The 27,370-nt window shown below is 41.9% G+C and overlaps 1 protein-coding gene across 1 annotated transcript; it reads right to left on the minus strand.

Moving 5' to 3' along the window:
- Positions 1–2,220: 2,220 nt before the first annotated feature.
- Positions 2,221–27,370, minus strand: fam171a1 (family with sequence similarity 171 member A1). Its single transcript, XM_080470647.1, has 9 exons — positions 27,000–27,370; positions 17,887–18,114; positions 17,117–17,209; positions 13,231–13,389; positions 12,415–12,588; positions 7,791–7,907; positions 7,526–7,640; positions 6,786–6,903; positions 2,221–6,367 (listed from the first exon to the last, which is right to left on the minus strand). Exons 1-9 carry the CDS (start codon positions 27,121–27,123, stop codon positions 4,838–4,840), a joined length of 2,658 nt encoding a protein of 885 aa, XP_080326773.1. The 5' UTR covers positions 27,124–27,370; the 3' UTR covers positions 2,221–4,837.

Consider the following 27,370-nt stretch of genomic DNA (forward strand, 5'->3'; position numbering starts at 1 on the left):
TTTCAACACGTCTCACCCAGCACAAGCTGAATGTGCTTTGGTTCTCTGAATTGAAACTGCAGAATACGACACAACTCATTGATTCATACTAATAAAAAAACATTTGTTTCCCTCAGAACAACTGGGTCTCTAGAAGATCTGGCCTGGGTCCAAAAACCATTAATCAGATCCACAAGGAGGCTCAACTGGAAGAGCAGGAAAGTCTAAGAAAAGCACACAAGCAGCTGCTATGCAAGGACAGAGAGAGACCGAGAGAGCAGCAAGTGAGAGAGCAGCAAGTGAGAGAGCAGCGAGAGAGAGCAGTGAGAGAGCAGCAAGAGAGAGAGAGCAGAGAGAGAGAGAGCAGCGAGTGGGAAAGCAGACAATGAGAGAGCGGCGAGAGAGAGAGCAGCGAGAGAGAGAGCAGAGACAGAGAGCAGCGAGTGGGAGAGCAGAGACTGAGAGAGCGGCGAGAGAGACAGCACATAGAGTCTACTGCACACTCAAATGCACATCCTGAGTTTGAAACTGAATGTTACGACTGGATACTTAAATACCACTGTTGTATATGACACCAAATTGATAAAAAACAAAAAAAAAAGTATTTCATGGTAGAATAAAATAGTAATCACAAAACCAGAATGTGTCAAAGTTATTAGGACAAACTTTTGTCGATATTATTTAGATTCAATGTAGGTGAAGCTGAAGATTAAGTTCACTTGCACATTCATGCTTCTTTCCAGCAGGAGCACCACATGGTGGTTTGAGTTCTCTGGATCATTACATTAGTTTCATGAGCACCATTGATACTTGCAGTGGATTCACTAAGCAGTTTCTAATAGTTGTAGAAAATAGTTGCATGATTTACCGTACAAAATATAAAATGTGGGGAGAAATGATTTTCCTCCATTTGAGTGGTAAAACTTGGGAGTACAAGGAAAAAGAAAAGCATTTAAATTCAGTTTAATCCTGAGGAGTTGCACTATTCTCACAGCTTTTTGAAGTAGTCATGGTGAATGTGTCAGTGAAATCGTAACCTTGCATGAAAAGGCTCGTTCTTTGACATGAAACCAACTCGTTAAGCATTAGAAATCAGATTCAACACACACTAAAGTATCTTCAGAAGCAGCAAACTGACATTGTTGTCCTCTCCAGATCTCCTCCAGTTCTTCTGTGACTGGCTGGCCGACGAGGGCGTGATCTCAGACAATGCTTTTTACAAGTGGCAGGCCAGCACAGATCCTGATAAGCAGCAGGGATGAGATGTGGCCCTCAAGTCCCTCAGGGCCTTCTTCATCTGCCTATGGGAGGCCGGGGAGGAGGAGGAGGAGGACGACTGAGACAGGAGCTCGCCAGGCGACAGCGTCCTCACAGCAGAGGACACTTTAAAACTGGAAGCAACATTGTGATTTGGAGCTAAAATAAAACTTTGATGTATCAAAAACTAGTTTCTTCTCTTGATCAGTGGAAATGTGGGTTGAACGGTACTTTTTCTTCTGATAAAGTGAGGTGGTATTTCTGATTGGGACATTCTTGTCAAGCATACGGGGCTCAGTTTTCTTATCATCCCCACCAGTGGCGGCTGGTCAATAGAAGGCAGTGAGTCACTCAGCAGCCTAAATTAAACTCAAATTAACAAATTACAGAAACCGTCACCCTCACTATGTGAAAGAAACTATAATGCAGTGGCTCAGTTGGTAACACGGATCGTCTTCCATTCCCAAGGTTGGTGGTTTAACTCCCATCTCACCCTGTACATGTATTGAAGAGTCCCTGGGCTAGACACTGGCTGCATTTACTTGGACCCTGTTTGTTGTCAGTCTAACTGCAATACTTATGATTGAGCTATGAGATTTGTGAGTTTCTGCTCGAGGCACCTGCAAACCTCACACACGTCAACTCTGGTGCACTCACCGCTTCAATGGGGAAAAAAAGAAAGTGGCTCAACAGGCTGCGGTGATCTGATTGATGGCTGGTGGGTTCAGTGGGGGAAAAGTGAGCAGAGCTTCAGCTGTGTACAACAATACACCGGCAGACTCCTTCTGTCTGCACACAAAACTGCCCCTCCCTCCCTCCTGAACTGATTGATAATGAATAACTTTTAGTGCACTGAAACTAATGAAAGAAAGGGTTTTTTTCAAGGTTGTCATTCTGTCATTTCACTGGTCCAGCCAGTCTGACCGCAAATTAGGCTGCACGTGGCTCCTGAATCAAACAAACACACACACTCAACTTCAGTTTGGCTGTTTATTCAGAATAATAGGCTTCAAATATAATGCAAACAACCAACTTACACACCCGGGTTGCTGTATTGCGACTCCACCATTGAAGTGGATCTTGCTGTGGGGTTTTAAGAGAGAAAAGTCCATTCGATAACACCAACTCGGACATCAGTTTGAAGAGGCAGATGTCGGGAAAGAGCTATACACACTGTGAATAATGATTGCTATGACTATATGAACCTCTATGGGAAGTATGTTGATCATTCTTGACAACACAGCAGCATCACAGAGGAAACATTATGCACACATCCAGAACAAACATTCACTCTCCGAAAAGACCAAAAAAAACAAGAAAATGCACTGACTTGCGCTGCAGTTTACCTCACATACAGCCGCACTTATAGCTTCATTCTATCCTGCACAACACTGAAAACCTCTGCAAATCCTGAACCGCTTCCTTGGGGACAGATTGCTGATTACTGTAGAGGATCTTACGATTGCAGCAGCTGGTAGAAATCTTCGAGATGTCTGCAGTGTAGCTTGTAATACGCCAGTGCCGAGGAAAGTTTACTGCATGCTTTCTTTCACAAGCAGGAGAGCGACAGAGCGAGGGAGAAAGGACTGAGGTAGAGGAGGAAAGCTGAAGGCAAAAGAAGGTTAGAAATAAACACGGTAATCTGTTCCACACATTTGCTGTAGACTGAAGCTGTTCAAAGGCACTTGGATCGCGGGGAATGGTTAAGGTGAAGCACAGCAAGCAAAAACAGCTTTCAGGTAAACAGTTATGTACGTATTATTGTTTTTTTTTAGTTTTTTTTTTTTAGCTCTAATAATAAGGCGAGTGAGGAGGAAAAGCCCTTAACACAATAAAAAAAACAAAAAACTAATTTCAGATAAAATACTTCATGTTGGCATTTAAAATCAAAGTGATTAAAATTACAAAAAACAAAACAAAAAAAAGGCATTTCAAGCAGCCATATAAAAGTGATGCATAGCCTTCAGAGCAAGAAATATGTCAGTCAGTGGCTCAACAATTACAAAAACCTTCAATATTATCACAACTTATTCAGGGTGGAACATGAGTTTTGTAGTGGCATCACATGGTTACCCACTCTGCAGAGCGGCGTGTCACATTATCTGAATATGCTAAAGAGCAGATAGTGGTTTCATTTCCTCTGACGAGGTAAAACGGAGCTTTCTGGCTGGCTAGATTAAACTCTAGCAGCGTACTACAAACCATTCAAAAAGCACAGGATCTGTATGATTACACGAAACTGCTCTGGCTGAAAACCCTGAAACACAAACTTTGATTTGGAGTGGAGGAAGATCACCTGCCGTCGTCCACAAGTTCTAAAATCAGTCCGTGTGGAGAAACGGGAATATTGAGTTTTAAATTGAGAGTAGATTGTTTCTGTGTTTTGCCAGTGGACTGAGACCAATATGGCTCGAGAAAAAAGGCTCCTGTACCTTTCGATTTATGACAACCACCCAGCAACTGCTTCTACCACAGTTCCTCTATGCTTACAAGGCTATTCATAAAAAAAAAAGAAAAAGAAAAAAAAAAGGCATATATTCGTTGTGCATAAAATACCCTCAATTTCTTGCCTCCTGAGTGTACTTGTATCCTCTCAGGCAGCGTGTACGCGGAGCCCGACGTGTGGTCCGTGTACATAGTGTGTCACCAGGATGGCCAAGTGGAGTTCAGCAGTGGTCGTTTGGAAAAAGGCCCTCGTTTGACGAAAAAAAAAATAAAAGAGCAGAATCATTCAAATCCGGACGAGAAGGAGAAACCCAGTGCTCAATCATGTCCTCAGTGCTATTTCACGAACAAAGGGCTTCAGTTGTATCAGATGTACTCTTCACGATGTAGCCTGGGAACAGGAGGAGTCGTGTTTCAAGGAGATTCCCACTTCTACAAGTTTGTCTCAAAGCAAAACTGACAGGCCCAAATGTGTCCCGATAACTGGATTATACATGAGGGGAGGCTGGACACAATCCAGTCCTCACTCTGTGCATTTTTAAACAATAAGTTGAAGTGAACACAGTCCACAGCAGATTTGATATAAACAAACCAAATTAATTCATTTTAAATCTTGCTAGTATAAAGAAACCTTTGCTGTGGTTTCACACAATTCTTAATGGTTTTATTGTCCAATATCGCACTTAAAGTTTTGGTTTTAAAGATAATTATACAGACAAACAGACAACTGGAAAGCAAGAGTTTAAAGATTTCTATAAAAAATGTTGCATTTGCTTATAAGTCTCACTGAAAGTAAAAATATGTTTCTATGCTGATAAGAGATTAAAGAATCAGTCTGAATATGATTTTTGTTGATATCTGGAAATCGTAGTCTTACCACTGCATTAGATGTCTCTGCTTCATGTCTCCTTTCTCTGTTCACAATGGCTTGTTGACTATGTGAAGAAAGGTCTTAGTTTTAGTTATCAGTTCAGTTTTTTTAAAGCCAAACAATTTTTCAATGCTCTTTACACAATTGCATTGCAATGATTTTGCACTTTAATGGTAGAACCATAGTTTTATTTAATCCAATGTCAAACTTCAGCACAGAATGAGGACTGGACTGCTGCAGAGACAAACCTGGGAGAAAACAAAACAACAATGTGAAACTCTCCTTCTATTTGAGGTTGAAGGCCAGCAGGGGTCGCTCCTCCCTCCTCTGCCAGGGGCTTTTTTTCTCTTCTGCATCCTCCTGCACTGCCTCATCATCCGGGGAGACTGACAGCAGCGTGTGATCAGTTCTGAAAGTCATTCCCTCTGGAGTGGGGAGAGGAGGAGGGGAGCCTGGGGATGTGGGGGAAAGTGAGGGTGGCTCCTCCTCTATTTGTATTCCCTCCGCTATTTTCTCCTCCACCTCTCCCTGACCCTTTCTGCTACCCTCTGCTTTGTCTGACAGGATGACTCCAGGTTTATTGTCCAGCGGGCTGCACTTCTCCTCCTCGCTGCCTCCCCCATCCAGATCGTCCATATACACCAGTTGAGAGTAAGCCATCGCTGCCGTGCCACTCTTAGGCGTGTCTCTATCGACCTCTCTTTCCTCCCGCTCGGTGTCCCTGCCTCTTCGTCCCATTCGCGGCTCATTCAGGTCCACACCAGAGTCCAAACTGGCGTCATTGCCGTTTCCGTGCCTCCTCCCGCTGCCGTTACCTTGCTGCCCTCCTGCACCCGGCGTGCTGCTTTGGCACCCTGCCCGCTGGAGGTCAATATAGGAGTGGCGGATATGAGCGTTGGAGCGTCCGTCCAGGGAAACGAACCAGGCTCGTGGGTGAGGCAGCGGCTTCCCCCCTCTGAGCTCCATTAAAGTCTTTTCGGCCAACAAGGTGTCCTCACTGTTTATCTCCACCAGAGCCGTTTCCCCAAGCGCTGCTGGGATGGACAGAGACTCCGGCAGGCCGAGGCGCTCACCGTCACCCTGCTTGATGGAACTTGTGCTGCACTCAGTGGGGGCTTGTCCCAGGGGCTGCTGGGAATGTGAGGCATTGAGCTCGGCCTGGATGGTCTCCAAGTCACTCTGCTGGTCGGTCTGCAACAGGAGGGCCTGACCAGACAGAGGGTGCTCGCCTGGCAGGCGCATGTAATGTGCCGGGATCACCAGCGTGGGACGCACCCGTGGGTAGCCTTCACCTCCGCTCAGCAGATCCACAGAGCCGCAGCAGAGCAGCTGGCCTGGCCGGGAGAGAGTCTGAGGACACTGACGCTCCAGATGGTCAACAGAGCGGGACAGAAGGTAGTCAGGAGCCCTGCACTCACCTCCCTCCCCTCTGCTGGGGGAGTGTGGAGGAGAAGACGGGGAGATGCAATCGATAATCCCAACACTGCTCAGCTGTGTAGCCGACAACTGTCCGTGATTTGTCGATGATGAAATGTGGTTGCTGGAGGAGCAGACAGAAGTGTATGATTGACGGTAGCCCCGGTCAGTTCCAGAGGACAGCGCGGCCTTCAGCTGGAACGTCTCTGCAGACTGCCGGTAGTCTCTGCTGCGAGGCGTCAGGTTGCCGAGGCTGTTGCCGAGAGAAGAGCGGCTGTGTTTGCTGTGCTGCATTAAGCTGCGCTGACGTTGATTGTCTTGGTGCTCGTATGATGAAGGCTTCAGCATCGGAGTGGTTATGTCGGGCTCAGTTGCTGTGGAAACTAATTCTAGATGCACCTAAAGACAACAACAGAGAAAACACTTTCAGTAAAAAGTCACAGAACCCAAAATAGGAGACACCTTCAAGACAATGAGACATTCATGACATTTGATTCAACATCACCAGGTTAACTTAAAACATACATTCTGTGTGTTAAAGTTCTGTAAAGGAACTTCCTTTACAGAGCAAGTGATTCTGTAAAGTAAACAGATGCACATTTTTTGACCCAAGCAACTTAGTAGTAAAAGGGTTTGATGGTAATAAATGGAATGATATGCACGATCAAATGTGACTCGAGTGTATGAGATCATGTGAATTTAGTTGAAGATCTGTGTCCGATGAAATGCTGATCGTCAGAAGTATGTGTGAAACTTCTCTTACAGGGCTACAAACACAATAGTTTGGTCCTTGTTCCACTCCAAGAGTCAGACAGACCTCATTGTTGATGAGGTTCAAGTGGGACATGGAGGTGGCCTGATCCCTTTTACTGCTGTCCAGACCGGAGGAAACTGTGAGCTTGCGATGAGATCCTCTTGGTTTCAAACAGCGACGTCTGATCAACACAGAGACACAACAGACATTAATACTTTGGGTTCTTTGTTTTGATTGGCCATACTGAGCAGCTTTTATAAGTGAGAAGAGGGCACATTTGCAGTCCATTGCCAACACGTGACTTTGTTGATGAAATGTGAACATTGTAGCTGCACACAAACACTCGCAACTATTACATAGGCGTCATTTTTTTTTGCCCTTGGGAAACTGATTTACCAACTAGTGCTGCTATTACAACAGGAAAAATAGACTGAAAATTGGGAAGGTTGTATCGCTGTTGCATTTATATCGATATTATCATGAGAAATTGGTCCTAATGAACTTCATTAATTTCTGATAATGCCAAATTTAACAAGTTATATTTACAGCAAGGTTTGTTTGATTTAATGACCATCCTACAAGATAATACTGGGACAACTTCTCCTGGTGCCTTATCCAAACAGACTGGCCAACATGCAGACTGAAAGCATTTTAAATACAATCTTTTATGAAAACTAGTACTTTTAATCTTGCTCTGAAAGTGTTATTGTGTATTTTCCACCTTTGTTGAAGGCTAATCTGGACACTTCTGGTTGAAAAATGAATGGCGCAGACCGCACCGCTGTGGAGATTGTGTCACACACCTGCAGTAGTACAACAGCAGACACAGCAAGCAGAGCAGAATGAGTGCCATGCCTCCCAGTATAGCCAACAGAAACACAGTGTGGTATGTGCTGATGTCCTTTGCAACCACCGGACCTGTTGGACACACATGAGATGTTCACAAAAATCAACTTGCAGAACAAATCTGTGATGTAAAATAGCTATTTATGCAAGAAAAACGCACTGTACAGTTTGCTACAGGATAGTAAATGCAACTCTGCATTATATGTTAATGCGGTTTCTCACCTGAGTGTAGGGGAGACATGGCAGCCACCCAGTAACCCAACTGAGGGGCAATGTAAGTCAGACTGAGCTGGTTCCCCTCCCTATGCACATCACCCAGACTGCTCTTTATCCAGGCACCTGCACACACAATCATACAGCTCAATATTACCATTATTCCTATATTAGAAATATCTCTACAAAAGGATCCTGCAAAAACTGTAATGGAAAGAAAATAACTACATTCATTACAAATCATTTGTGTAATGTGTAAGCATTTGTAGGAAATTACTGTTACGCTTCTCCTGTGAGGCTTATACGTTTTGATTCATTTGTGTTATTCAAATTAGACCGGTGAATGCAGAAACTTTAGAATGTTTAAGTTTCATCTCCATCACAATCTGTCAATTTGTTTAGGTTGTTGTTGTGCTGGTGTCGCATTAATAGCTGCATCATATTTCGCTGCATGTTGATTGGTTGACAAGTGGCTGTGTCGTGTAGCAAGTCCGGTGCTGAGGACTTTCTGACACTGTCAGCAAATTACTGTACGACCGTAACATCAGCAGCCTTAAGAAAACATCACATGTTACATTAGAAGTACTTTTATTTCCGTTTTTCTATTCAGCATTTAGAGCTTGCAAAGGATGGTGATGAGAAGAAGATACAGATTCTTACTAACATCAACAAACTCACTTACAAACAGTGGTGCTGTGTATGCAATACTACCGTATATAAGTCTACAAAGTGTTCAGCATCAACCGATACCCTCACCTCCAATATTCAACTTTTACCATTTAACTTGAGCGTTTCCGCCCGGAGGTAAGACTTCGGATTGATAAATACATCTTATGAGAAGTCACTACTGACAGAAGGTAAAAAAAATAAATCAATTACTGCTCATAGCATGAGAAAACTACTACAACAAAAAGCCAATATAAAGGTGAAGCCATAAGGAAACTAAATGTGTTGTTTCGGCAGTTTCAATACCTGCATATCTGTGCAAAACAGCTTGAAAACTGCTGACACAAATTATTCAATTTGAAGAAAGTGTTTGGTAGTACTGCCTTCATCCACAAGGAGGCAGCATGAAAATACCAGTGCCAGACTTGGTTAAGGCCCAGCACAATGGAGCTCAGGCTTCGCCAAAGCCAAAAAAACCACTACAAAAGCCAAAGGCAGTGATTGATTGGTTTGCAGCAATTCAGCTCCAAGAGGAAAGATTCAGTTGTGCCTTTACACTTCCTATCCTCGGGGCCTAAATGGTTAGAGCCACTTTGTTTCTATGTTTACACAATGCTGCAACATGAAGTGGTCGGGAATCCACATAAACATCATGAACGCAGGAAACAAAGGATATTCAAAGAGGAAAGACAAATACACAAAAGATGCTGAGATGTGAAAACACACCACAAGCAGAGGAAACCCAAGTGGACAAACAGGAGGAGTGGGAGGAGAGATAAGAGAAAGGTGAAAAAAAAAAAAAAATAGAGGCAAAGAGAAATGAGAGAAGCTGTGTGACTCAGCAACATGCACACAAACACACCAAGCCCTGCCAGGATTCACCCATGTCCGTTCTGAATCTTGTCCACAGGGGAGTCTTTCTGTGAAGCTGACCTGTTTAATTGTGACATTGACCGACTCTGTTCCCACGCTTGCCTTCACAATACAGCGCTGACAGACTGGCAACCACTCAGTCCTGTGCAAACATTAATAATGCCAATGCAGCCCATATATCACTTCTCCCCCCCCCCCCCCAACAAACCAACCCAGACATAGATGCAAAGTCAACACAGCCACATATGAATACTCATCAGTTCATGGCAGGGGCAGCAGTTTTTTGAATAATCAAACCCCTCCCGGGTGAAGGCGTGTCTGTTTATTAAAGAAACACACAGGGGCACCCTCAACAGGTCCACTCGATCTGTTTTGTTGTTGCATCATATCCAAAACATGAGATGCTGTCAGTTGGACAAGAGAAACAGGTTTCTCCATGTGCGCCTGTGTTGTCCATGTGCACGCTTCGTAAACAAAAGACGCTCCTTTGTGAAACGGCTCTTTATCGGCAGGCTTCAGTCGTCCTCTGAAGGCACCAGATGGATTTCAAAGTTCTTACTTTGTGCCCGTTTATTATCCTCCGTCTGACACACACAATACCACACACACACACACACCCACAGTGAACTGCTCAGAAAAGAATCTCAATCAAGAGCTGTGTCTTTCTGTTGTGTTACTTATTTGGTGGGTTGCTAAGGAACATGAGATGTAGCCTGGAGAGGGGTCCGGGGACGACTCCTGTTGTGGAAATACTTTCTGTTGCAGGCAGTGTAGAAGCTAAAAATGTGTGCGTGCGTGCGTGCGTGTGTGTTCTTTTAGACTTTTATCAAAGGCCTTTTTATAAGTTCAGGATGTGGATACTTTGGGCTCTTTAAAACAGAACCTGACATCTTTAAACCATCAGAGACATGAGACCAGAGTTTAACATCCTTAATCATGTGGGTAATTATTCAGTTCAACGCTTTGTCCTTGGTGCATTTCTGTGAAATCATCTCATAGACAATTCTTAATGGTTATATTTAGTATTAAAGTTCAAAATATCTGCATTGAGTCTGAGCCTTTCAATCAGAAAATAGGCTTTGCAGAGATTGAACTATTTCCAATAGATTCTTTATGTGTCCTTGACTTTGGACTGGCTCAACCTTTTTGTTTGTTTCTTATCTGAAGTTATATTATGACTGGATCTAGAGAAATTTAACTCACCTGCAACTATAGTTTAATGTGTGAGACATTTTTCTCAAGGACAAGAGGCATTAATTCCCTTCCATATGTGGTCTGAATCAGCTGTGACTGCTTTATGCCTCAGTTTGTTAATACAAAGGAACATTTGTAAATTTCACAAGAAATCTACACATTTTTCTTGGACTGCCTGTGGAGTTGCTTGTATTGCTAACTCTGCAGAGAGTTATATCCTAGTTCTGATGCCCAGCTGAGCTTTATGGAGAGAGTGTCACTATATATCTGTATAAGGTTTTAAGCCCCTCGATTCTACCGCCCCAGTCCACTCTCACGGGTCCAACCCGTCTGTTTCATTTTAAACAGCACAAACAACAATTAGCTGGTCAACATACTGTAATATTCAGCAGTTTAGGAGCCAAGTAAGATCAAAGATAAATGTACCTTCTGGACATAAACACACTTCCAGATAAATACCAGTGGAGCTTTCTTTCTACTGACTGTGAAGGTCAATTTTTTTAACATGGTAGTTTTAAATTATTATGTGGTGAATGTGCATTTAAGACTTGTTTCTGCTGCTCCTCCAAGAGGCTAGACAATAGTCTACTATAAATATGTCTTCTGCTCAAATGACTGTTTCAGCCTCAGATAAAGACAAACTATTGGACATTCCACTCCTAAAATAAACTTTATGGCTCCTGAAGGAATAGCAGAGCACAGATATAATGTAGAGACACAATAGTTCTGGAAACAAGACTCTAATGTACAAGCGCTGGGATGTTTTGCAGTGCAAACAAGTCTGACTCAACGGGTGATCTAATCGCTGTCTTTCGGTAAAACTGGGTGTGTCCCAGCAGGGGGACGTTTGACAACGCAGACTGAAGATTGCTGAAATAAATCAGGAGGCCCAGTGTGACTTAAAGTGTCTATACAGCGTGAGCGCCACACGACAGAGCTTTTTGGTATGGTTTAGTTCAGTTCAAGATTAAACTGAGCCAGAGGAGATTAAGCATCCATGGTCCAAACTGGTGCTGTGTAGCAGTACTTTGATTTGCAGATTAATGTGGCGTTGGTAATTTTTTTTTATGACCTTATGAATAATTCCATTCATCCCTCTGACACGCAGTTACAAAGTGTGAGCTGCCTGCACCGCTTGAATAAGCACGTGGTTGGGTTAATACTTGAATTGTGATCATTTGACAAATCATTTACCAATGGAGGAAGGCCTCGTTTACACTCCAGTAAATATATTACAGATCTGCACTTGAAAAAGGCTCTGAGGTATTTTTGAGGGATGACAACATAGATATAGGTCTGTGCAAACGTTTTAGGCTAATGTGATATGATGCTTACGTATCCATCATGCAACACCAGCAGAAAGGCATCATATCAGAACATAATGCAGCCCGTCCGATTTAGCTCCTTTTAGTTCCCTTTGCAATTTGGATTCAGTAAATAAGATCAACCAAGAACATGCATTTTTCAAACTGCACTTGGGAAATGATAATCAATATTTACTTTAAAATATTTATCAAATGTGAACTTATTCTCCATCACAGCTATGGTACATACTACCAGTCATTGTTGTTTGATATATCATCGGCATCTGGTTGACCACAGTCAGGTAAACAGTTAAGTGAAATATTTCAGGCTACTTCAGTTTAGCTTTCTAACATGAATAGATGTGATAAAAAGCTCTTACAAGCATATTTTGAATTGTATTTTGCAGGATTCTTGAGATGACAGCATATTTGTGCAAAATAGATTATTTAGCATTTTCAAGTGAGTAAAAAACTACTAGCACATCATTTGTGACTGCGATTGCAAACACACTGCAAACATTTTAATTTGCTGCACAATAATATATACCAGCTTCCTTGAAAAGCTGAAAAAGCTCACATTTTCACCAAATACATACCCAAACGTGGGTCAAATCTCCAGGCAGGTATGTGATCCTTCTCCTTCAAGCCACTGTCAGTCGGCAGGGGAACCGTTACTGTGATTGGTCCGTTCACCTGCAGCTCCGCTCCATCGCTGGCCAATAGATGCACAGAGATCGCTGCGATGGGAGTAAGCTCAAACTTCTCTGTGCCTGTGAGAGTACAAGAGGAGAAAGCGTCAGAGGAAAAAATGCAGTGAAAGGGAGAGGGAGCGAGAGTAAGGTGCACAGGAGGGGGAGCGGAGAAAGCAGAGGACGGCATGGGGCAGGGAGTGGGAGGGAAACAAAACAGCTTGGATAAAGGAGAGTCGTCAAGGGGAAGAGACAGGAAAGAAAACAAGGGAAAGGCAGGGCAGAAGGAAACAGGGAGGAGAGTGAAAAAAAAACAACCAGGAGACTAAGGTTGGAAAGTGTCACAAAAGCAGTGGAACGCCTGTGTTGCCTGCAGGGGGGGGGGGGGCAGTAAATGATAAGGGGAGGGTCAGCTTTGGAGAGGCACTCAAGCCGAAGGAGGCACAAGGACACACAAATTTATACAATACACACATCAAGACGTGGATAAGATTGCCTGAAAGCGTGCGGCCACGGGGTTTGTGTTAGAACAGGGCGCCCACACTGGGGTTATTGTGTTTCAGGAGGTCAGATACAGAGGCCTCTCCAGGGTAGTATCTCTGCGATGCACCGCTGCCCTTCACTCCCCACCCCCTCTCGGCAGATTTCTCCTCTATCCCCTTGCACCCAAGCCTTCATGGGTCCCATTTCTGGGATGGTGCTTTCTTTTGTGCGGAGCCTCACCTGTGCTGTTGCCTCTGAAAATCTGAAGGTGGGGAAAGTGCTGGATGTGTGAAGGGGAGCTCGCCACGGTGAGCAGTGCGGTCAGGTTGGTGTAGGACGTATTGGAAGGAAGACTGAGAGCTCTGCGTAGGAAATGAACGCTGGGCTGGCCTCTTAAACCTTCGGGAGGGACAGACAGATAAATGTTAGAAACCGCACTGCAGAAACTCAAACTTCCAGGTACATGAAGTATTCACACCTCCCTGAGTTTTCTTAATTCAACTGCACTTGTTACACTTTACATTATGAATATTAATACATTGATACATGTACAAGACCCATTTTTAATGCTCTTAATGTGATTTATGACAAACATCTTATAGCAGATGGAAGGTTATGAAAGGGTGTGACTGAAAGAAAAGTATCTGTTGAAATCTAATCAGAAGGCTGCAGTTGTTTACTTTGTATCTTAAATCAATCCAGTCAGTGAGCTATCCAAACAAGATTTTTGGAGACATACTTGTACATCGAAAAAAAGGCATCAAGGACTTCTTTCTCAGTCCTAACATGCTCCAAAAATATAGATAAATATATAGTGATTCAAGTTTGATTTTCTATAGCCTCATGCTGTCTGTCTCTCTTAGCAAGAAACCAACACAAATCTCCTAAAAACAACCTCACAAAGTAAACACTTGTGAAAAGACAAATGCAAACCGATCCTGAGAACTTGTCTTGACTGAGATTAGTCCTTTATACTAGAGGACACAGCGTACGCTGTACATCTCTCTTCAGTAACATAAACACCACCATCAGCCTTGCATACCCCGTCTCACTTCCATAAATACTAGCACACCACATGCTCCGTGATCCATGGCTCAAAATAGCCTCCAACAAATGCACAATTTACTACTATTTATACTCCAAATGATTAACTGGGCAATGAACAAGTGCTTTTTTTTTTCTTTTTTTATTACTCAGACATAACGGTGAACAGTAGAAAAAAGGTGCATGAGACCACACATCACGTTGAGACGTGGGAAAGGACTGAAAGGCACAAAGAAAAACTGACTTTTTAAATTTCTTAACATTGACAAGGGTAAATAATCCAGTTCAATGTGTTGTTTACTGTCATTTATTGTGACCTCAATTTTAAGATGCAGTAGAATAGTGATAAATTATTGTATTATGTCATTCTTGTGCATTATGCAGCAATAGTGAGTCACTGTAGTACCTGTTTGTCATCAGTTTAGCTGTTTTCAATTTCTATCAGTGTTGACAATTTGTTTATTTCTTAGTAAGTACCAAGTATTACCTATTCCTACAACACGCACAGTAGACATCAGATAAAAGACATCGTGATGTTAAAAATATTCCATATTGTGATTTAAAAAAATAAAGTTTGGCAATCAGAATATGCAGCTTTTAGTTTCTAAAAAAACTTTTGGAAGTGTAAAAGCAACAAGACATTTGTGGCTTTTTAACTTCATCACAGAAACAAAAACAATTTAAGGATGGTGAATCTGAGCTTCAAACTAAAAAAAAGCGCATTGATGTTTTACAAGGCAATTTTCCTCATCTTTACCAGTTTTTGCCAGCAAAGTTGGTCTGATGGAGGCCACTCCTGATCAATACAGTGATGATGATGATGATGATGATGATGATGATGATGAAGCCTCGCTGACAGTGTGATGCTCTTCACTGAGATTTCCCTGTGCAACTAAGGGTTTCTTTTAATTCCTTGCTGTTGCTGCCTCTCATCCAGTTTCTGCCGCCCATTAACGAGTTATAGATTAAATGCAATAAACGTTTAAATAAAAACTGCATGTAGCTGAACTCAGCAAGGTGATGTCATTGTGGTCCAACTGTGCTGAGCGCACATTCCTGAGCAGTGAGACACAGATCCAGCTGTAGGCCGCTGTTCACTCATTCAACATGATTTTCTGGGTCTGCACGAAGGCGACGAAAAGTTTCTGCCAGGAAACGTGTTTTCAGGTGTGGATGCCACTTCCTTCTCTGCGACTCGGTTTTCATGAAAGGAAATAACACAGTTTCTCTCCTTTGTGTTCCCTTCCTCAACTCTTGTGGTTTTCCCTCCACTTTTCCCCTCACCTCATCTGTTCCTCCTTCTGTTGGACACCGTTCTGCCCATCCCCCTTTCTCCCCTATTCTCTCCGACTGCTCCACCCACATCCTCACTTCTCCGCACATACTGTATTCTCCTCCTCCTCCTCCTCCTCTTTCATTATCTTTCCATAAGCCACAAGCGGAGGTTTATCTCACCCCTGAGTGCCCAAGTTCACAGCATCATGACAATCAAAGTGTGTTGGACGGAGGGTTGGAGACACGTGCTGTGAGCAGCGGGTACTCAGAGGTTTACATGATAATGGTGTCTGTGTATTTATGTGGGATGTGTTTTTTTTTTTTTGTCAGACAACACAGCTGACACATTAAATTACCCCCCTGTCAGTCAGGGACGCACTAGACAAAAGACCCTCGATTGATTTTTGTCTGAGTGAGAACGCCTTATCTAATGTAATTACACCTTAACAAAGAGGCGGACTAACAATGACACGCTCGTGATTTTTATTTGTGATGAGGGAAGGCAGAGGAGTTCGGCTCGCTGCCTCGATTTGCTGTGACTTCACAACGTGACATTCGTATTGTGCTCGTCAGACTTGAAACTGTATTTTTTTGTTAAAAACTGAAAGTTCATTATAGTCTGTGCTGAAGTCTGACTCATGAAAGTCAATAATATGAGCACAGTGGTAAAAAACAAAATTCATTACAAATACATAGAACAAATACTTTTACGATTGCAAGCAGAAATACTTTAAATGTGCTCAGTCAGCAGCTAAATATGGCATTTTTCCCCCCTTCCTTTCTGAAGTGAATGCCAAACTGGAAGACGCCTAACATTCTTGTAAAGGTCACCAATCTTTGGCCACATGAAAAACCTGGTGAAAACCTAAAATTCTAAGTTCAATGTTGCCTCCAGGGCGTTTATTCTTGTGGAGGCATTAGCTTCTATTTGATTGACTTTTGGATATATTTTATATGTCACAGTTTTCAGAACACATCAATGTGAAAACACTGCAATTTAAAAAAAAAAAAATAAATAAGTAAAGCCACACTGGGACTGCAAAGGATGCATCAGGTTTATAAAACTAAACAAACAGGGGGAAAAGACCATTTCTGCTTTTCCGACTATACCACAATCGTTTGACCCGTGGCTATGAAAGCGCAAAACTTACAAGTTAAACTCCTCTGAGCATTTCAAGACCTCCATTCAAGTTGGTTTCATATTTTAGATTTTTAGTGCCGTGTATCACAAGGATGTTCCTCATCTGACAAGAAGTATCTTGTGATCTTGTGATATGGTTGAAAGCCAAAGGACCTCGAGGTCTGGCTGCCTCACCACCTGAGTCAAATTAGATTTAAACCGATCAACTCACAAAAAGTGTTTTTATGACAGTTAATAAAGTGGAATTACTACATGTATTGAAAATGTAGCACTTATTCATGTTAGGCAAATAAAATTTTTATTAAATTTGTAATCTAATGTCAATTTTTCAAAATTCTGAACGGAGAAGAAAAGAAAACGGATGAAAATCCAGCGTTTTCTTCAAAAAAGTTCCAATTTGGAGCAGCTACACTCTACTAATCTGTCTTTGTTATAGAAGTGTCCCTACCTGCCCTCTGTTATGTAACAAAACACAATCATATTCTGACTGACAATAAATTAACAACACATGAATATGAGAAAAATCCTTCATGCCAATGCTTATTCAGAGCATTTTTTTAAGTTATTATTGATATATAATCTGCCCATAGAGGTCAAATATTATTTATTATCAGATCCATTAAAAAGTGTTAATACATCACAAGTATGCAGCGGTGCCATGTTTACCTTGTAAGCCTGAAACTATCTCCACCTTGTCTTCATACACAGTCAGAGTTGCAGCTCTTTCTGGCAGCAAGTCCAGACTGATGGAGGAAAACACTGGAAGAGAAACAAAGCCACAACAGTGTGTAAAACACATCACTGACAGAGAGAATAATTTCACTCTCGGCGAAGAAAACAAACTGCAATCCATGTGGCCACTTTACTGATCACTATCAGACATAACAGGTCGTTAAAGCAGCCTTATACATTTTTAATAGTGCAGCTTTCATCCTGTCTACGGCACAGGACACAAGTCTGACCCAGCAAACTGCACCTCTCTCCTCTTCCTTCCTTCTTTTCACTCTTTCATTGTTCAGAGCTGGTAAGCGTGATAATCCAATTGGCTGCCGTTCTGCTGGCTTATAATAACCGCCCTCTTCCCTCCGTTAACACACTCGCAGACACTCGAGTGGGGACTCCTGGGAGGTATTTTGTGTGTATGCGAGTGAAAGGGAAGCTTATGCAGGCCCCTTGCTGAGTTTTGACATATAAAGTAATAAATTAGTAATGGAGCGCTCCACTCATCATTAGCTCGCCGCACATGGCTAAAACTTCTATTTTTACTTCATGCACACACACACAAACCTGGCAGCGCTCATAAAATCAATAAGCAGCATGTGCATCCTTCAGGGAAACACTGCCTCCCTGAATGTGGGTAAGTTCCAATTACTCTCATTGCATTTGTGTTAAAGCCAATCTTGCTTTTACACCCACACCCACACACACCCTCCTACCAGGGAGCCTGGAGGGAGTCCAGGGCACAGAATTTGGCACATATCCCTGCTTGGTTGCAATGACGACCAGCGGCGTGCCGAGGCGGTAGGGGAAGTGCAGGTAGGTGTTGCCATCAGCTGATGAGGTTTCCGTGGTTACAGGCGTGTGGTTGGTGAAAAGTTGTATGGTGGCTCCATTCAGGGGCTGGTGGGTGCTGGCATCGCTCAGGTGAACCTTCAGCGTCACGTCTGGAAACAAACAAATGGTACAGAGTGGGAACACGCCCGCATATTAAGTCCAAACCCTCGCAACACACGACAATAAGAAGACATGAAACGCTGGTTTAAATGACAGCTGCCTTAAACACAGTCGTCTCATTAGCAGGGTTTAGTCGCTGTGCCAGGACTCCGTGCCTTTCCTGCTACATCCTGGTCACTCAACGAGACGGCCGCTCTGACCATTTAGTGGATTCTGGCCAATGGCACTTCCTCTGTAAAACAATGGACCATTTCCCTCTTTCAAAGAAGCCTTGGACCTTACGGGAAAAACAACTGCACGTATAAACACCTCCAATAGAGAGAAGGAATTAAAAAAAAAAAAAAAAAAAAAGGTTGACACATGTGTTTGATGAAAGATCCAAAATATACCACACATCGACGTCCATGGTGCCGTTAATGACAGGGAAATACAAAATGTAGTAGTCGAAATATTAGAAATACACACAAAGCACAACAACCCAATCGGCCACCACACACATCTAAATGACCTTTGTCATTATTTTGTTTAAAGAGAATTAATGACCTGTTCTTCAATCATCAACAATGCTCACTTTGTTCCTGGTGCTGGTCATTCTGGACGATATAAAACGTGAAGAAAGTAAAGAGGGCGATGAGGTGGAAAGAGAAGAAGCAGCTCAATAGATTGAAGTTAATCAACACCCACCATTAATCGAGACCACAGAATGTGCACAGGGATTGTTGTAAGCCTTTAACCTGACAGGATTTAGCATATGTATTTCACTCCTCAACCATTAATATCAAGAATATCTAAAGACACTTCCAGAAAGCAGTTAAATTGAGCTTTGTGTCCAGCATGTCAACCATGAGCTTCTTACACACAAGAACACATAATAACATCGAAGATCTGCTGGCAGAAGCTGCCGTTCATCGCATTTTTTCACATTTCCAAAGAGATCAAATCAAAGTAAATCCAGCGGCCTGAAGACAGTCAGGCTCATAAGCAGAATAAGTGTGAGCAGCAAACAATATCTATTTACTGTTGTATCTTCTAAGCGAATTTGACTAGAACTTTGAAATTTAAAACAAAAATCACCATCACCAGACTTAAACAAATCTACTAGTTGACAAAGCCACGCTGTCCCTCTGTCCTCGCATACATGGCTACATGGGGCTGATGTTTGATCCCTGGCTGCTGACTGACCTGCCATGACCTTTCAATCACCACTGAAAGGTTTGCCCCTCCTCCTCCGCCCTTTACCAAAACATACCCACTGACTCCACCATTCACTGAAACTGAATTCAGTCATAACTCTTCCTTGCAACCCCAGCCACTGTGACACACACACCAACACACACACATACACCCCTGGCTAGACAAACTCCCCTCCCCCACAGAGGGATCCTTCGGTCAGCGAGAAACCAATCTGACAAAGTGAAGTGTGTAGTTCAGGCTGAGTGCAGCCTAAAGCTCAGAAGCAAATTATAGCTTTGAATAAGTGGAAGATACATAGTGGTTAGTACAAAGTGTGATTTGGAAAAGGAAGGTGCCAATCTTGAACCACATACAAACATGTTTATTCTCAAAGTGTGAAAAAACTGCTCCGAACATTCACTTGTTATCTTCTCTGTATTTATACTGTTGCTGTAAACCACTGAGGTTGGATTTTAACATTTTTCTGCATTGAGACTGTGTGTGTGTGTGTGTGTGTGTGTGTGTGTGTGTGTGTGTGTGTGTGTGTGTGTGTGTGTGTGTGTGTGTGTGTGTGTGTGCGCGCATTGGATGGATCATGTCCTCACTTCCGGTCCCACTCCCACTGATACGCTGCTGGAGGTACCAGCTGCGCTCATATTTTTTTTTAAAGAACTCCCCTGGGAGAGTCCGGACTGACACGTACATACACATGAATGCACTCCCCTCCCAGCCCTCGTCCAATAAATCAGCACTGAGGTGACTTCACTGTTAAACAAGCTGGGAGTCTCCCCTTGGCTCCGACTCACAGCAGAGGAGGAGGTTATCAGCCTGAAGAGAGACCAGGACCCCAATCCGGCAGTTAAAACAGAACCTCTTAAGACACACAGAGTTCGGCGCTCCCAGATGAAAGACAAACGGGGCAATATATTTGATCGTGGTGTTCAGTGATAGGGGTTCACAGACGTCCGCTGTCACGTTCGTGTGACCACAAAATGCCTGAGATAATCTCCCTACTGCATTTTTTTCACTACAGTGCTGCGTGTGCCTGCCGCTACAGCTGCAAATGACCAATAGAAATACAGCAGAAAAAGACTCGAGAATCAAAACAACACCGGTTCAGACAATCCTTTATAGATTCCCAAAGGGGTAAAATGCTGGATCGTGTCACATTCGTCATGTACTTCAATAGAAAAAGCTTCTTCCCTGCACATAAATGCTAAAAACACTAGTCATTCTTGGTTTGCACTGGTGGCGTACGTCTTCTCGGATTTCATTTCCGATTTAGTGGAGAGTGGCATTGTGCAGCAAAACTTGTAGCAGGTAACAATCCTATGCGAAAATGAACCGGTGTGTGTGCGTGTGTGTGTGTGTGTATTGAGCACCATATGGACAATGAAGGCAATCAAAGGGTTTTATCCTGACCAATGCAGCGATCTCACACCAATTATCCAAGGTAACAGCAGCCAAAGCAGCGGGGAGGTTAAGGGTGTTTGGAAGAGAGTAAAAAGAAAAACACCCGAGAGGGGAGAGTGAGCATGTTTTCCCAACCTGAATTTAGTTAGAAAGCAACCAATCATTTCAGTTTTGTGACGCTGAGGTGCGATAAACTGGAAATGGATGGCCTCCACTGGGCGTGGGAGATGGTTTGTTTTAGTGCAAGTTTTCAGCGACAATTTAAGAGGAATACCTGCTGGTACACAAGTACTCACTTGTGTATATTTAGTATGATAGTACCTGCCACACTGGTGCTCATTGCTATGATATAAAGGTTCATCACACATTCGTGGAGTTCAAGGAGATTCCAGAAGAAGAAAACAAAAAAAAAGTGTGTGGAGCAATGAATTTACAACAATATTAACAGACAAAGTTTTTTATTTGATTTAAATGATTATATCAAATTTTCTGATGACAGTAGAAAGTAGCTCATGTTACCAAGTATAGTAGTAAGAAGAATACCTGCTGAGTGAGTCACATTTTTGAGGGGTATTTTGGGGGACTATTTTATTCATTTAGTTGTTCCATGCTTTGGGTCTCAGCTAAATGATTCACCTGCAAAAACCAATTTGCCTCACAATGGTCAGCTGGGCAAATCAAAAAAACTCTAATTGGTCATTTAAAAGATTTAACACCAAAGCTGAGATGAATTAGTTTTTATCAAACAAATATATATCTTTTTAAAACTACCACTGATCTAAATAATAGCCCTGAAGGAAGATGGGAGTGCTTTCAAATACCGACCTGTCATTTGTTTTTATTACTTAATGCTTAAAAATAATTAAAAGATAAGGAATCTAGGATTTGACGTGACCATCACTTAACTTTTATAGCAGCATCAGTTAATAGATTTGTTGAAGGAGCTTGGCAGGAAGTTGTTAGAAAACATTTCATAGAACTCATGTAATCTCAGACTGACTTCATCATCTGTATGAGCCACAACATCACTTGTTGCTTCTTCATGCTGAAGGTAATTCTAAATATACACTGACCATTTGGGTGTTTTTTTTTACAGAACAAATAAATGTATCTAGTGCAGAACTAAGAAACAAATATGAAAACTCAGGGCAAAGCAACAAAGGACAAAGAAAGAATTGCAACACAGGGGACGTTAACAGACTTCGAAACTCAAAGCACAGAGACAGTATCTAGGCTAATAACAATATGGAAGCCAACGCTACCCAGAATGCATCGGAAAACATCAGAGCTTAAGAAGATATATTGACAACAATAACAAGCCTAGGGTCCAAGGGCTCCACATGCATGGATGATATTTTGAAAATTGTTGACAAAACAAAAGAAGTAGTGGACTGTACATTCCAGATAAAACAAAGAAAGACTCACACCTCTACAGTGGAAGAGGAGCAGCAGCACAAAGAGAAGCTCTGGAAGAAAAGTCATTGACATGGAAACAAAGGCCCACATCAACAACGTAAGGTTGGGAAACTTGCCTGAGGGATATTATTAGTATTATTATAATTATTAGATATACCTCATTTACTGTACATCCAGGAAATTGGACAGAATAAGAAAGCGGCACAAATTTTAAATAAGAGCACTTCAGAGAAAAAAAATAAAAAAGTCAGATAAAGCAGGATCAAATATACTTGGATTAAAACAAACTTTTTTTGACGAAGAGGAAACATCTGGCACAGTTTGACCTTTGAAAATTAAACAGTAAGAGCAACCTTTAATAGAAAAGACTATAAAGAACTAGATAAATTCCAAATAGCACAAAATCTATAGACTGATTACTTCACAAATTGATCATCTGCACTATCATTGAAGAGTTCATGGAAGAGTTGGACAGAAAGCTGAAGGATGAAGACATTAGTGAAGCTAGTGATGGTATTAAACGCAGTAAAATGTCAGGACCTGATGCATTACTAACTGACTTTCATAAAAAGTAAATTACTGAAGCCTCCAATTAATGGAAATGCTCCAAGAAGCTTTACACGATGATAATGTGGCAAAATCTAGGGATTGTGTATTTATAGCTCTTGCACACCTCCCAGTTTATTGCATACTGATTTAAAGAGGTTCATTGTAGGACGACAAGAATTACATAATGTCAGAAGGATTTTTATTAATATTCAAAAACTCACATGAGATATTAGGTGCTAGATGCTCGATTTGGTTATATTTCAAATTGGATTTAAAGATTCCATTCAAATCCCAACGCACATTTCTTTTTTAACAAATACAATAATATCCCAGGTTCCAAACATTAGTAGAGGATGTCTGTGGGGACTCTTTCACCACTATTATTTGCAAATAGTGACGTAAATCAAACTTAGAAAAGAATGATGTCAAAGAAGGGTTTAAGTAGAAGAGCAACATTGGAAACATATAATTTGTTAATCTCCGGCTCAACTGAAACCTGGAAACAAAAACAGAAAGCATGGACCACAGACACAAACTGATATCTCAACAGAAGATTTGTACCAAATCCCACATTCAAACAACAGTGATTAATTGCTACAGTATAACTGGCAAATCGGAATATATATCACACAGGTGAAATGACTTTGAAACAACAGTAATGGTCCTGATTTATGTACTAAATTTATTCTATTGCACTAAGGTGAAAAAAAATTCTGGTGAGAGATAAAACAAACAAACAACAACAACAACAAAACAATAGAATTTTTTTTTTGTAAATTATCTTAATTGACGCTGTTTTTTTAGGACGCCTAAAGCATTACAAACACTACAAAAGGGAGTACATAGTTACAGATCAAGGTCTCTTGCATGCAAAAACAAACAAAACTATTTTGGGTGGGGGTGGGGGTGAGGTGGGGGGGGGGGGGGGGGGGGGGTTCTCACACTCTCACAACTGTTGGATACTCTGGGTAAAATATCCAAGGACAATAAGACTTGTTTGAGTAAGTGTGAAGGTGTCAAATCTACAACGGCAATGAATGATAATGAGGAAATGGAATGATAACTTGTTAAAACCTTGTGAATTAAAAGATAAGCAAAATGTAACGTAATGTAATGTATGACCTGCTCTTATACTCCACTGATTTTTAATTCTGAAAACTTTTTTTAATAGAAGGGGAAGGTCGAGCACTCGGTATTGATTGTTGGTATCTTTTCATTTTTCAATATACACAGAACATATATGAAAAAGAGGATACTATACAATTCAATATTGGCTATTTTTTCTGATAAACCTGCAACTCAGAAAAGAGAAACTTGATGATTTCAAGAAGTTTCAATAATACTTCAGTAACAGTTACACAATTTGACACAGAACGATAAATGAACAGATGAAAAACTATTTTCTCTTTGATCACTATAGCACAACTAAGTGGAACAACCTATAGCTCAAGACGATGACAACCACACAATGCATGCCTTTGCAATCTTCAACACCACAAGTGTTTTATGTGTCTGGAGCTCATAACTTGCTCGACCACAGCACAGCATCAGTAACACTGAAGCCATTTTATTTACCCTTCAGATAAACAACAAACATCTGTGATCTTGAGAAAGAAAGAAAGAAAGATAAATGTGAACAGATTATCCATAGTCTGAATCAATGACCAGGACGATAAACATCTCAATATGTCGCGGTATGCACAAGAGTGCTGAAGGAAAATATCAAACACAAATTGGAGCTACAGTAAGCAAAGAAACAAGCTATCAATAGGTGTACACTCTATTTGTCCTTATCTAGGTTAAAAAGATGAGATAACAACTGTCAATCCCATTAACCCAGCAGGAGATCGCGCAAATAGGTTACATCATCAGGCCAATGGGAAAACTGACTCACCTATCCTCAGTAAAAACTCCAGTCAAAACACTGCAGAGCATTTTACTAGAAGGTCGCCTCTCTGGCTGAGGAGGCCGCGACGCTCACAGTACTGCTTTCCCATGACCTGACAAAGCCTCTTCTAAGAGGGCTAACGCAAACATCTCGTGATCAATTTGATGCTCAGTCGACTTGCTGGTGACAATATGAGTTGACCGATCTGCTTCCTGGCAGCTCGTGGCCTGCTTCAGCAAAATGTTTGTCTGCTGGAGATGCGATGCCATGCCTATTATAGGCGGCAGTAATGCGGGTGAGATCTATATCTGCGTGCAGATTGCCTGTCTGGCTCCGCTTGTCTACGCTGTGTGCCGGACAGACCGGGAGAAATCCTCTGTATCGACCTGAGCGCAACCCCACGGGGACAGCCGAAGGTCAATCTGAGGCAAAGTGAACAGCAGAGGAGGGAGAGAGAAGGAGAGAGAGGAGGAGAGAAAACAGTGGGGAGATGCAGGCTGGAACAGACTTCAAACGCAACACAACCTTGTGAATTATCAAAGCATTTTTTTGCCGTTTTAACTTGAATGGCTCTTGCTGTTGTGAATAGAACGTGTTCTCTGTGTCTGATGACAAGTATTTAACCCTAGCCTTTTCAAAAACAACTCAGTAAAAAAAGAAAGAAAAATAAAAGACTTGCCCTTACAGAATGAAAGACAACCGGCACCCAGGATGTCTGATTTACAGTAAAGCGTGTTTAAAGTCACACTCCTGCTGTAAACAATTTCAGTAATAAGAGGATCAACTCAATGTGAGAGAACGAAAGTGACAGCAACACAAGATTACTGTGATATTGAAAACAGATGTAGATTCGATGTGAGCATCATCAACAACAAATCATTTTGATTCATAAGTGCTATCAAACGTGTGCCAGCTGCTGCAGTGAAGGGACAGTCTGATAAATCTGCAAACAGGAGCGCAGACCTCACAAGGTTTTACTCTACCGAACTGATAAGTGGAGTGTTCATCATATACGCTCTCAATATCCTATTTATCACGGGCATCAAGACTTATCGAGAGACTAAATGCAACCGATGTTTATCAGTCAGGTTCAATTAAGGAAACGCTTGCACTGTTAAGTATATCAACCACAAAAGATGCATCAGAAGTGTATAAAATACATTAAGATGTATTGAAATGGGGCAGCTGTGGCTCAGTGGATCATCCTCCAATCCAAAGGTTTGGCGCCGTCCACATGTTGAAGTTCAACAAGTAAGGGCAAGAAGTGAAGTTTCTTTGGGAAACTTTGGAGGAGTTTCTTTGAATGGGTGTGTGAGCACAATGCATGGCTGCCATCACCACTGATGAGTGAATGTGTGCAAACTGGCGAATGTGATTAACGCACAAAACTGTTACTGCTTAAGCACATATAGGTGAAGTCCATTCACCTTTCAAATGTCTCACTTTGTCAAACAAGCCGTATCCACAAAACATTTGGTTCTTTTACAAAACAAGGCAAGCTGCAAATACTCATATAAGCCAGAATGGACATTTCTTCACATTTCTGCTTAAAAATGTTGAAAAATGAATAATAAAAACTGTTTCCAGCTAGATCATTTTTATATACTTCTGGCATTTTAAAACTTTTTCCCTCTATACTTGTATCCTGTATAAAATTGATTTATCTATTTGGCATGTATTTAAAGAATTGGTGTCTGGCATTTATCCATTTTAAGGACAGATATGCACCAAATCAGTCCAGTGTGTTTAATACAGAATTGAGTAAAGCAACAAGGAATGCACAGTAGCATTGTTATATCATAAGCACTATTCAATACTGCATTTAAAATAAAACATTATTAAACTGAACATTTGCACCCTGAGTTTTCTTTAAATGACAAATCTATCATGGATGTGCACATTTAGAAAAAAGTTTGGGGAAATATTTAGAACAATATCAAGCATCATATTATCAAGTTTTGTGATAAGGAGAAATCTGATGGTTTGTGTAATTGATTTTCAAATGTAGAGAAACACGAAATAGAGAAATACTGACCAACAGCCCTAGAGAAACATGCAATTTAATGCATCTCTGCAGAAAATAGTTCAAAATCAGAGAAACACAACAGAGCTGGAGACAAATCACAGCAGCTGGACTCACAGAACAACATGAACACATGCTTTTCAGTCACTAACAATGTGTTGTTGTTTTTAATCAGTTCATGCAACAACGGCAGACGGGAATAAAGTTGTCACAAAATGTGCTTGTATTCCGGGCACCTTGTGTGACCAGCGTGACAAAACATTCTGAAGTTTAAAAGCCGAGCAGCTAGATTGCTAACGTTAGCTCGCAGTCTGATCCATCAGCACCGAGCGGCTAGCGGAACCGTTAGCCTCCAAACTGGCGGCTCTGATGTCGTTTATTCCCCCCCAAAAAAGCTTCAATTAGTCCCTCACCTTGGCTGGACGAGTCCCCCGGTAACGTTTTGGCGGCAGCTCCGGAGACAAGGTATCCGAAAAGGCAGAGTAGGACGGTAGCGGCGGTCCAGCTCCGGTCCGCAGTCCGCCGCCGCATCATCATCGTTGCAGATGTGAGAAGAGTCAAAACGCGAAGAAACAAAAGTAGAAAATCAAATCTTTTCTCCTCCGACAAAACTCACAGTTTGTCCACAACCGCGTTTAATCCGCACAGGAGCCGACACTCCATGTTCAGCAGCACCAGCGCTCCTGGTTTTCCGCCCCGAAAGCCCCGCCGTGCATCCCCCTGCCTCTTTCACCGCTTTTTCATCGACTGTCCAGGGTCAGGGAAGAAGACGGCCCAGTTCCTC

Source organism: Lipophrys pholis (genome assembly GCF_963383615.2).
Source record: "Lipophrys pholis genome assembly, chromosome: 9".
Taxonomy (NCBI): Eukaryota; Metazoa; Chordata; class Actinopteri; order Blenniiformes; family Blenniidae; genus Lipophrys; species Lipophrys pholis.